The 13505-nt window shown below is 33.9% G+C and overlaps 1 protein-coding gene across 1 annotated transcript in view; it reads right to left on the bottom strand.

Moving 5' to 3' along the window:
- Nucleotides 1-13505, bottom strand: part of STXBP5L (syntaxin binding protein 5L) — a 337784-nt gene that overhangs the window by 88016 nt on the left and 236263 nt on the right. The window contains exon 19 of the mRNA XM_058555874.1: nt 12546-12697. Coding sequence (XP_058411857.1) covers nt 12546-12697 — 152 coding nt within the window. The remainder of the gene's footprint in view (nt 1-12545; nt 12698-13505) is intronic.

Raw genomic sequence — 13505 nt, 5'->3', positions numbered from 1 at the left:
GTCTGTCCAATTATGGAAAGCTCACTCCTTCCCCCTGTGCCTAGGTCAGTCACTTGCCCCAGGTATAGAAGCAGCTGCAGCTTTCTACTCATCTATGAATGGCTCTTCTCTTTCTGGAATTCAGTTAATCAAGGATTCTTTGAATCCACCACTCTTCAATAGCTTCATAGAAAAGTACGATTTTAATTTTATCATTGTTATTATCACAGGATTTTACTACTGTTGTTGTTGCCATCATTGTCATTACCATAGGGATGAAGGACTTTTATGTCTTTCAACATCCTATCTGGAAATGGAAATCCCTCCTTCATTTATACTTTACGTCTTGGAAATACTGTGGAAGCTGAATGAAGACATGAGGACCAAAGGAATGGAAACCAGTTAAATTGGTTAATCCATTACTGACACCAGTAGGTATTCATTAAAGTGCTCAAGGTGCATGCCAAATAATTGTGCTTTTCCTAATAATATATTGAGCACTAAATGGCGAGATTTCCATGAGATTATGTGGAGAAAGTTTTGTCTGATACATGAATAAAGTCAAGCAAACTGACTACTAAACTTGGAAGAATTGTACAGTGATTCATTAAAAAAACTCTATAAATCCTGGTTGAGAACAGATACAAAAATTTTATGGTAAACAGACAACTGAATATTGGAAGACAAAACTCTATTGGGTACAATGAATTATATCAACTTTTATAAATTTCTAAGAATATAAACCTATAGTGTACCTTAATTGATAACAATAATCATGATAGTATTTGAAGTACCCACTCGTGAATGCTAAAATATCAGTATTCTTTAGGCGACTAATCCCCAGTACACAAATGTCTCCATACATATAACAGTCTACACTTTTTGGGATTTTCTTACCAAATTATCATTTACCACATAAAATGTTCTGGTCTGAATGTTTTCCAATTTGATTGACATTTTGGCCAGATAATTTTTTGTTGTGGGGTGGTATATTGTAGGATGTTTAGCAGCATCTCTGGCTTCTACCCACTAGATGCCAGTGCAGCACCACTCCTACTAATTGTGACAACCAAAAATGTCTCCAGACATTGCCAAATGTTCCCTGGGGGACAAAATCATCCCTGGTTGATCCCTGGTTGCCTTAAGTTATATCATCCTGTTTTATTTGTTTGACTCACATTGAGATTACTGTTAACTAAACTTCAGAAAACTCACACATATTACAAAGTAATATTTCCCCTATTTTTTATTTCTTTATTTTTTTAAAATTCAAAGATGGAACCTTATATTTTACCTACTAAATACAATTCAATTAAGTTTCTTTTCAACACAAATTTTGGAATGAGAAAAATTATACCGTAAAACTGATTTCAAAAAGAAAGGAAACTCATTAAAATACAGAACTGAAAATCAGAGATATAGAAATCACTTGTTTCATTCCTCAACCAAATCACACATTTTTCAATTTATCCTTCTCCTTCTTTAGCTCTCTCCTTTTATGTACCTATCTATTACAATAAAGAAAGCCTCTTATCAAATACCAATTTTTGTACATATGCTCTGACTCCATCCCCAAAATTTTAAAGATTTTGCTCCTTTAGTTATTCCCTCTGTCCCTTATCATCAAACTCTTTCTTTATAGATTATTCCATATTCACATTAAATTTAAAACATGCTCTTTATCTAAAAATGAAAAAACAAAAAATTCCTTCTTTTAACATTTTATTCCAGTGCAGGTACTGACCTATTTTTCTGCACCCCTTCATAGCCAAACATCTTGAAACAGTTATCTACTTTTGTGTTCCTCACTTGCCACTCCTCAGTCTAATATAATTTTGCTTTTCCAAAACTATTTTTAAAGGGTCACTAATAACCTTCACAGACCAAGACCCACTAGTCATTTTTCTGGGCTTTTCCTATTTATCCTATCTGTAGCATTTGACATGGCTGACCACTTCTTGAAACGCTCCCCCTTATTTTGGCTTCTGCAACAGTCTCCTCATTTTTTCTCTTCTCTCTGGCAGGTCCTCTTTGCCAACTACTCCTCTTCCTCTGGAATTTAAATGTTGAAATTCTTGATGCTTCTATCCATAAATCTCCTCTTCCCTCCTTCTGCTCCCCCCAAACCCTGGCAGCCTAGGTAATTTTACTTATTCCCATGCCATTACATACTATCTGTATACTAAAGACTCAAATTACAACCTTAATATTCAGATTTGTTTACCTGTCCACTTGACATCTTCTCTTAGATAAATGACAGACATACTAAATTTAACATGTCTAAAATTGTACTCTTTATTCCCTACCAGCTTCTTCATCTTTGTAAATAATATTAAGACACAATCAGTGCTCAAGCTGAAATCTGGGAATAATCTTTGATTCCACTCTCTGATTTCCCACATTGAATAATAACTAGTAGCTCTATAAGTGCTAATGATTCTTGGACCTATCCTTTTCTCTCCAACGACATCGATACCACTCTAGTTAAAGCCACCTTGATTTCTTGCCTGGAGTACAATACTGGCCTCCTAACTAGTATACTGGCTTTCATTCTTCTTTGGCTCCACAATATTTTCTTCATACAGCAGTGTGGATGATATTTTTAAGACATAAATCAAAGCATATCATTGCCCTGCTTAAAACAAAACTGAATTTCTTATACTTGCTTGTGTCTGCTCATCTAGACATCAAAATCTTAACCCACTTTCCCTCTCAATCAATACACTCCCAGCCTCTTTGGCCTTCTTTCTATTTCCAGAAGATACTTAAGTCCTTTACCACCTTGGAACTTTCTTATAAGCTGTTCACTCTGCCTGGAATACACTGCTCCCTGCTCTTCAAGTGGCTAGTTTTTTTAAAAAAATAGCTTTATCAAGGTTCAATTGACATATTTATAAAGTACATAATTTGATAAATTTTGACATATGTATACACCTGTGAAACCATCTCCACAATCAAGATAATAAAAATTCCATCATGCCCAAGAGTTTCTTTGTGTGCTTTTGTAATCCTTCCTTCCAGCCCTCCCTATAAGTGCCCCATCCCATCCCCAGGCAACCACTGATCTGCTTTCTGTCACTATGCATTAGTTTTCATTTCCTAGAATTTTATATAAATGGAATCATACAGTATGCACCCTTTTTTGTCTGGTTTCTTTTATTCAGTGTAATTATCTTAAGATTCATCCACGTTGTATCATATATCCATAGTGCATTCCTTTGTACTGCTGAGTAGTAAACCATTGAACGGATATACCACGATTTGCTTATCCATTTACCCTATTGATGGAGACTTCAGTTGTTTCAGTTTTTGACTATTACCAATGTTTGTTTTTGGTTGCTATGAACGTCTTTGTATGGATATATGCTTTCATTTGTCTAGGGTAAATAACTAGGTGTAAAACGGCTAGATCATATTATAAGTGTATGGTTAAATCTTTAAGAACCTGCCAAATGATTATATCATTGTACATTCCCACCATTACTGTGGGAGAGTTCCATTTCTTCCACATTCTTGCCAGTACTTGGTATGATGGGTCTTTTTAATTTTAGCCACTCTAAATAGATATGTAATGTTATCTCATAGTCTTAGTTTGATTTCCTCAATGATAAATGTTGTTGAGTATCTTTTCCTATGCTTGCTATCAGTATATCTTCTTTTGCGAACTGTTTCTTCAAACCTTTTGCCCATATTCTTTTTTGGGTTATTTGCTTTCTTATCACTGAGTTTCAAAAATTATTAAAATATATTCAAGACATGAGTCCCTTATCAGATATATGCTTTGCAAATATTTAATCCTAGTCCGTGGCTTAACTTTTTATTATCATAACAGTATCTTTTGAAGAGCAGAAATTTTTACTTTTGAAGAAGTCCAGTTTATCCATAAGTTCTTTTATGGAGCATGTTCTTGGTTATTATCTAAAAAACTGCTGCTTATCTCAAGGTCACAAAAATTTTCTCCTTTTTAGCTAGATTTATGGTTTTATATTAAGGTTCATCATCCATCGTAAGCAAATTTTTAAAAATTTGGTACAAAGTATGGACAAAAGTTAATTTTTTTACACAATGATATCCAATTGTTTCAATACCATTTGTACAAAAGATCATTCTTTCTCTACTTAATTGCCTTTGCACCTTTGTCAAAAATCAGTTGTCCATATATGTGTGGGTGTATTTCTGGAGTCTCTGTTGGGTTCCATTGATCTATTTGTCTTTGGAGAAATACCAAACTGCCTCAACAACACTAGTTTGTTTTTAAAAGTCTTAAAAGCAGGTAGTGTTTGTCCTCCAACATTGTTTCTTTGTAAAAACTGTTTTGGCTACTCTAACTCCTTTGCATTTCTGTATGGACTTTCAAATCATTTTCTCAAAATCTGTTAAAAGTCTGCTGGATTTTTATTGGGATTGTATTGACTACAGATCAATTGGGAAACAACTGACATTCTAACAATATCAAGTCTTCTGAAACATGAACACGGAGTAACTCTTAATTTTTTTAGGTCCTCTTTAATGTCTCTCAGCAATATTTTCTGGTTTTCAATGTGTGGATCTTTCACATCTGTTGTCTAACTTATGGCTAAGTGTTTCATATTTTTGATGTCATTATAAATGGTATTTTTTAATTTCAATTGTTTTTGTGGGTAGATAGAAATAAAATTGATTTTCATATATTGATCTTATATCCTGTACTTTGTTAAACTCACTTATTATTTCTAGCAGCTTTTTTGTAGATTTCATTAGATTTTCTTCATAGATGATCACATTGCCTGTTTAAAAAAGACTATTTAACTTCTTTTCCAATCTAGATAACTTTTATTTCTTTTTCTTGCCTGATTACACTGGCTAGACTCTGTTAACTAGAAGTGGATGTGAATTATAAATTTTTTCTACTTTGGCTGCTGGGAATAGGCACTATTTTCTTTGAGTGTTGAGCACTGTTTCCTTCACTCCTTTCAGATGGTTCTTTACCTGTCACTGGTCAGTTTCGTGATATGTATGTGTTGATCAGTGCTTTGTTTGAGCAGGAAACTCTGTAGAACTCTGGGATCTTCTCTTTGTGAACTTTAGCTGCTTTGGTTTCCCTGGTTTCTCATCTCCCTCTCTTCAACCAAGGAGTCGAGTGGTTTCCTTCTGGTTTTCCCCTCCTCCTTTTGCTGTAGGATAGAAACTCTCTCAGGGCAGTAAACAGGTGTAGTTGTAGGGTTCACTTCTTTTGTTTCCCTTCCTGTCAGAGATTACTATTTTTCATTGCCTCATGTCTTTGTCTTAAAAACCATAGTTTCATTTATTATGTCTCTTTGTTTGTTTGTTTGTTTGAAGTAGGAGGTTAAATCTGGTCCCTGTTACTCTATCTTGGTCAGAAGTTAAGTCTAAAGCTTTGTCTGATTCCTCCCTATCCTGCAAAGCTTCACTTAAATGTTGCCTCCTCAGACAGGCCCTTCCCTGACAGCACTCTCAAAAATAGGTCTATTTCTCCCTCATCTCATTTTTCTCTTTCATAGCATTGCTGCCTTTTTTTGATTATAATCGTATATCTATGGATTTCTTTATCTATGTGTTTTCTGTTATAAATCGAGAGAAGAGACCATAATTATTTCACTCATCACTGTATACCGAGTGTCTAGGAAAATGTTTGACACAGAAGATACGTAACAAATATTCTTTGAATGAATGAAATTTTCACATTTATTGTTTACCATAATTTTTGCTAGTTTTTATTCCTTGAGGCACTCCTTCTTTTCTTTTTCTTTCTTTGTTTTACTCCTCCTCCATTCTTGACTTTCTCCATTCATTTTTTTTAATATTTTTTTGCCTCTCTTTGCTAGTTCTCTCGTAGTCTTATCTTCCCCTTTCAATTTTTCTTTATGTTTCTGATTTGTGTTTCCAGGATGTTATCACTCCCCACATTCTGAAAAAACCATACAGTGGAAGAGAAAAAATATCTAGAGATAGGCTTGAGACTTTCCAAAGGATTCCCCATTGCATAACTACAAATTAATGCACAAGCAAATTTTTCTGACAATGCTCTACCTTAAGCCTACTTTTCAAACCTCCTTTGGTTCAAATGGCATACTATCAGTTTTTAACTACCAAAATTTCTGACATAATCACAAGTAGAAAGAACACTAGGTGATGAAGCAGCTGACTGGGTGTTAGCCCTAAATCTTCCAAAGATTGGTTGTAATTCTGGAAAAGTTATTTAACTCCTCTGCGGCTTGGTTTCATCTATTATAATAATAATGTCTAATATTTATAGAAGTGCTTTTACAAACATTAACCCGTAAAAGTTCCAAAAGTCTCTAAGGGAGTTAGAAATTATAATTTTTACTTTATATATGAGAAAAAAGAAACTCAGAGCAGTTAAATGACTTGCTTAAGATTACAAATGTCATGAATAGTTAATAAGTAGAAAAGGTAGAACTTAATATAAACCTTATGACCCTATGTCTGCTGTTGTTTCCAAAGCATTTCACTGCTTCCACAAATCATAATCTGTAAAATATAGACTTTGAACTATAAAGTTTTATTATTCTATGATGTGAAAGAGTTGCAGATGAGAATTTACAGGTTTAGAGAACGCAGCTCCCTGGAGCCTAACCTACGTTACAAGGTGACCAGTGAAAGAGCCCAGGAAAAAACAGGAATTGAGATGTTTCTCCAGAAATGAAACCTATAAGGTTCAAAATAGAATGTGATGTCACGTTGAGAGCAAGACTGATACAATATAATACAATATAAAAATGGATTTCACAGAGCACCTTGTCCAATCTCTTCAATTGTGAAAAACAACTTTAGATTATTTCATTTATGAATATATTATTTCATTGATTGTGGGTGAAAACTGAAAAAAAATTGTGGTTTCTGATTATAGAATAATGGAATTGGTTTCCAAGGCACCTGAAACTTTAAAAGATTTAGAGACACAGGATAACATAGCGGAAAGCATATGAAGTCACTTTTGCATCAGACAGGCCTAAGTTTGAGTCCCACTTATTCTGTGTGACTTGGAGAAACTAATTTGATCTCTTTCAACTTCAATTTTCTCATCTGTAGGGGAATCTACTAACAAATATCTATTTGCCTCAAAGGGTTATAACAACCATTAAATAATATAACACTGAGTCAAGCTGCTGAGCACAATCCCAGAATAGAATAAACACTCAATGGAAGTGGGTTAAGTTTCCCCAAAGAGGGACAATGTGGATATGGTTTTCTGAAAGCTAGGTAACAATTCATGAAAAATCTGTACAGTCTCTATTATAATAAAATGAAACTGTAGAAATGTAACCAGTTTATATGACCCAATAGTTAAACTTACAGCCAAATTTTCATAAAATTTATTTTTAAAAGAAAATTCTAGGATATACCTTCAAGTCATTAAAAACTCAGTCCTTTATCAAAATACAAGATGTTGATTATCAAGAGGACTTTAAGAAATCTGATTTAAAATCCCAGGGCTTGTCTGAGCCCCCATGGAGTCCACTGGTGGAGACATGGAAAATCTCTCTATGGCCTTCTAAAGACTTGATTTTACTTCTGTCTTGATACTTTAGGTCTTTGTTTAGAAGAAACCATGATTTCTTTTGCAAAATTCCAGTGAACCCAGTAACTATAGAAGCTATTTCTGCTCTCATTTATCAAATTTGAAAAGTCTCTTGGCTATTCATGTGAGTGAAAAGAGCCTGCTGTCATGCTCTATCCCACTACCATCATTTACTTACTGAGGTCATACCTGTGCTTGGTGTAGAGGATATAAAGAATTTTAGATATGGTATTCAGGTTCTTATTATGCATTTGGAAATGTAGAGCATAAGCATAAAAATAAGTAAACATACAAACATATCTAGGATAAGTACCAAGTAAATGGTTCAGACACTATTGTGTACTAGCCTGTACACCGTAGGCACTTAAATAAAGGAATTGGCACAACAGGGCTCTGATGGCAGCAGGAAAGGTTTACTATAAGGAGTGAAATTTGAGCAAGGCATTTCCAAAGAGGGGATGATATGAGTAAATCATAAGGGTAGTAAAATAAATACACTTGGCTTAAGGTGAGTATTTTTATAGAAGAGTAGTGGAAAATTCATTTGAAGATATACATAGGAATTATATTTTAAAGTACCCTGAATGAAAGTTTAAAAATCTTTGCTTTTTTTATTCTGAGGGCAATTATAAGATTCTTAAAGGGTCAGAGGTGAACCAGCATGTCTCAGTACTTCTTTAACCTTTACATTGTGGTTGATACTGTAGAATTCTGATTAACTAAGAGCGTGTTTCTGCTTCTTATTCTCAGTATCCAATTTCTCTTACTATAAAAGCATTACATGTTTATTATTGAAATATCATAAAATAAATTAAAACTAAAAGAAGAAATTTCTAAAATCCACAATCTCATGTTCCAGAAACGTTTTCTATCTATATAGATGGATGCATTCACACACACACACACATACACACACACACACACATACACACACACACACACACGTAGGAGGATTCCACCTTGAGAAGGCTAACCTGGGATTCAGAAGTCTGAGTATGTGTGTTAAACCACATGGAGACTATTTACAGGAAAGGTTTTGGCTGAAACCCTTTACGCGGCAGGGGATGGATGTGAAAGGATGGTATAGGGCAGGGATTAGCAAATTTTTTATGTAAAGAGCAAGACAGTAAATATTTTAGGTCTCATGGGCCATAAGGTTTCTGTTGTAACTATTCAACTCTGCCATCGTCGTGTGGAAGCAGCCACAGACAATATGTAAATGAATAAGTATGGCTGTCTTCCAAAAAACCTTTATTTATGAAAACTGAAATTTCATGTAATTTTTAGGTGTCAAGAAAGACGATCATAATACCTAATAAGTTTCTGTTTTAGGAGCAGCAGAAGCCAATATAGATATCAGTGTTCCATCACAAAGCATCAGGAGCAGAGGCAGTGGGAAGCACCCCAAAGGGGGTGCTCTGCTAGAGCAGAAAACTGGAGAATACTTATGAGCAAAAATAAGTCACCCTCTGGGAACTCTCAGAAAAATTTTAAGGATTGCATAGCAATTGACTTCCATTAGCTAAAAGAACACAAAGTTTTAGGTTTTTTTTTTTTTTTAATTTTTTTTGTCGAGGAAGATTAGCTCTGAGCTTACATCTGTGCCCATCTTCCTCCACTTCACATGTGGGTCGCCGCCACAACATGGCTGACGAGTGGTGTAGGCCCATGCCTGGGATCCGAACCCGTGAAACCAGGCTGTTGAAGTGGAGGGTGCCGAACTTAACCACTATGAAACAGGGCTGGCCCCACAAAGTTTTAGGTTTTTACAAGTGATGTGATTGCATTAGTTCTACAAGCTGGTGAGGTGAGGTCTGAAGAAAGTCAAGATACAAACAACATGTGCGTTATGTGTGTATACATATATATGTATATTTTACACAAATATGAGGCCATCTTAAATATATCGTTAAGTAATCTGCTTTTTTAATGTAACGTTGATCAATATATTGGAAGCATCTTCTCATATCAATAAATATTCACCTATAACATTACTAGTATCATCTGCACCACCAAGTATACCCTCACTCCCTACTCTTTCTGCACCAGTTTTTAGAATTGCTTACTCTACCATCTTCAGATTTGCATTTGCTACCATGCTAAATGTTAATATTATTGACTCTTTAATTTGTGACCTTAATTCCCCAACTTCACAGTGTTTGGTACCTAAAATCACTATAGAAACCTGTTTGCGTTTTCTATTTTAACACAAAGCATCAGAAATTAGGAATAGTTAGCTACCTCTAAGAAATCTAATTACTTAGAAAAAGCAAATATTGTGGCCCTGGTTAGAATAATTTTATAAAATGGCCAAAGGTACAAGGTTTCCAAAATAAGAAAGCATTCAATTATTATTGATACTGGTATATCAGGTTTATTATTTACAAGGACACCGTGGCTCTTCCTCCTCAAAACAAAGACAAGGACTCTTGAACTAATAGGACATGGTCTGCATGGTTTGAAATAAACACTGAAACAATGGATATGAGTAAATGGGTATATGACAATAATTATTTGAACTATTTGTATAATTTTTATTAAAATTATCAGGTTGCACTTCCATAACAAAACAAAAATTTGCATGCATGCTGAATGTGTTTTAAAAAACACATTACCAAGCACAGATGTATGGATTTAACTCAAGCATTATGACTTAAAAAGCTATTTGCCTAACCTTAATAGAACTTACTCTGATAGGAAGTACGGATCCGTTTCGTTAAATCAGGATAAAAGTTAGACAGGCCACGCATGCAAAAGTTGTCTTTGGAACATGCCAGAACACCAGCATCAGCAGCAGGCAGAGAAAAGAGAGAAAAATAGTCTAAAGTGAAAGGAAGTGATATCATACCAGTATCTAGAACAGCCAAGATGAAGAAATTGCAGCAAGTTTAGGTAATCAAATTAGAAAGGAGATATTAAAAAATAAATCAATTAGAAAGTAAGAGGTGATAGATGAATGATGAGAATGCTGTAGTAGTTTTATTTAATCAAATCATTAAAATAGATGGCATATTTCTCATATGTTTTTTACATAGTAAACTTATTTGGCTTATAAATAATATGTATGTTACCTCATAAATATCAAAATGGTTGCCTTTAATCTTCATATTAAAAAGAAAGCTTAGGGATTTTCACCTTTAATATTTTATTTTTGTAACATAAAGTGAGTACTCATTGTAGTCACTTTATACACTAAATACGGAGTTATGACTTCATCACAGTTTTTTCTGATTTTAAAGTCATTAAAATTCTAATCTCTAATCACAATTTTGAGGCTCAATCACGTTTAAATTAAATTAAATAACAGTTGTACTACCTTTGTCAAAATATACACTTTGACAAAGTTAGTATATCCAGTGACAAAGTATATTTGACACTATTAGTATATCCAACAAGTAACTTAGATGCTGTCATAGGATCCACAGCTTTTCTGATTGAATTGTTGCTTTCAACATGCAAACAGTACATACTAGTCCCTAATATCTTCCTACCATAGAGTCCATAAACTTTCAAAAGTCAACCTTTTCTTTCCCAATCATGAGGGAATCTTATGGTACACACATGCACAATTTCTCTTATTCTGCCTTCCTTTCAAAAGCCAGGAGTAGAGGCAGAACCTGTAGAATTTGAAATTTCCAACTCTCCTAAAATATTATTAAAAATTTAGATCCCTAACAAAAAACAAAGAAACTCCAGGTTCTGAACGAGAACTTTAGTGCTCTTGAAAAGGGTCTAAACTAGCAATTTGAAAAGGGCTGTGGTTTACAAAAGAAAGATTAACAAACAAGAAGAATTTCAGGATATCATGTAATTTTTCCTTAGTCCAAAAGGAAACTTCCTTTATTATCACATTCAGATGTAAAATTTGGCACACCTGTTATTTAGAAAATAACACCTACCATCATGTACTCTTTTTATTTTAAAATATTTTTTGCACTGGTATATTTAGTAAAGGCTTCAATATTCAATTGATTATTTAAAAAAAGCAAAGAAATTTAAAAGAACTGTCTAAAATAACATAACACTATAGGATGCATTTCCATCTGCAAATCTTTTAGCTCAGCTAATTTTTTAACTAAACTGTCAGTGGACAGAAAATATACAAAATTTTGGCAATGTTTACAAAGCCAACTATTTGGATATATACTGAAATTTCAGTAATCTGTCATAATTTGGCATATCAAAGTTTGGCATTATATAGAAAGTATTTCTGCTTATATCCTAATTAACCTTATGTATTTTTATTTTATAGTTAAATAAATCAATTTATTGGTCCTGTCAAGAAATATATCATCTTTTGTAACACTTTTTTTTTTTCCTGAGGAAGATTGGCCCTGGGCTAACATCTGTGCCCATCTTCCTCTTCTTTATACGGGATGCTGCCACAGCATGGCTTGACAAGTGGTGCATAGGTTTGTGCCCAGGATCCAAACCTGTGAACCCTGGGCCGCCAAAGAAGTGGAGCACCCGAACTTAACCACTACACCACCGGGCCGCCCCCTCGTAGCATTTTTTAATGTTAATTAACAACGTTTTTTTGCATTTGTAAAAATATCACCAAGAAAGTCTTCATCCAACAAGGAAAGATGACAGCTAAAATATGGAGTTAATTTAAAAAATTAAAAGTAGTGAATGACCAAATATTATATTTTAAAAGGGCCAGATGTATTAGAAGAAAATTATCCTGTTTAATACAACCGTTGCAAGAAGTTTTTTTCAACTAGAGTCTGATCTTAGCATTTTTATATTTAATAGGTTCTTATTTTCTGTTATTTCTTAGGAATTCAACCTAAGGAATTTGAAATACTTCCTAACTTTAACAGCAAACTGAAGTTTAAAAACCTTCTTTACCCTTTCAAAGTTTCTCACTATGTTTCTGTCCAGTTTTACTTACACGGTATCGTAAATTATGTTGACTTTATATTGCCATGCATTTGAATAGCATCACAGAACGACAAGAAATCTAAAGGTAAGAAAACAGATGAACTAATCAAGTTCACAACCATCTTGTTTTATCTCCTACCTGCAATGAACTGCTTGTTTTTTCGAGGAGACCGGGGTTGTCGTTGGTATAGGTCACTTGATCTATATAGGTCAATGGTTCCCATGCTTAACAGTACTGTCTTCTGTATAAAATCCACCACAGCCAACCCATTGCAGTTCCCAAATGCAACTCTGGGAGAAAGAAAATATGCAACTAGAATGTATCACAGAAACCATTATTATTTTTATCCTTGAATTAAAGATAAGGTTATTGGAAAGTAACGCCTTAGAGTCAGGCAGTGATTGGTGTAAAGTCACGAAGGATATTATGCCTTTACATAGGATAGGTTGACCTTGTATAATTACCACTGCAAAAAACAGGAATGAACCACAATCACGTTTTATCATCAATTTTATCATATAAGTAGTGTTTACCCAATCTGCTCTTTAACTTGGTCTTAGGTTTTTACAGAAGAATCACATAAAATCTTTTTACTAGGCAAGGGGCACAAAGGTCAAGTAATGTTACACTTTAATAGCTACAGATGCTTAGGTATCTAATTAGATGCCTTTTTAAAAAAATTATTAGGCTCCAAATTAGTTCTCTTCTTAAACAAAGAGTATATACTTAACACAAAATTTTACATAAAAATTAACTCATATATTTAAGGTTTAGACACTGTAGTAGATATAAACAGAAATATAACTTTCATTCACAAAAAATTAAAATTTTATCACTCCTTTGTTCTTTATTTTGTCCCATTTATTAAAAGACAAAGACCATTTGATTATTTTATTAACTAAATCTACTGAAAAATTAAAACAGCTCTCCTAAGCAGGCATTGTGGTCAACTTAACCATTAGGCATACACTTACTCTCTTTTTCTCCATTTATAGCATGCCCTCTGGCTGAACAATTGTAAATCTGTGCTTTTTGCTTTCTAAACTGAATATACACTAGCTGAATGAATGTTGTTTTGCTCATTTTACATAAATTCCA

Source organism: Diceros bicornis, chromosome 15 (genome assembly GCF_020826845.1).
Source record: "Diceros bicornis minor isolate mBicDic1 chromosome 15, mDicBic1.mat.cur, whole genome shotgun sequence".
NCBI classification, from domain to species: Eukaryota; Metazoa; Chordata; class Mammalia; order Perissodactyla; family Rhinocerotidae; genus Diceros; species Diceros bicornis.
Note: the sequence above shows the minus strand (reverse complement) of the source record. Positions and strands in the feature narration are given on the sequence as shown.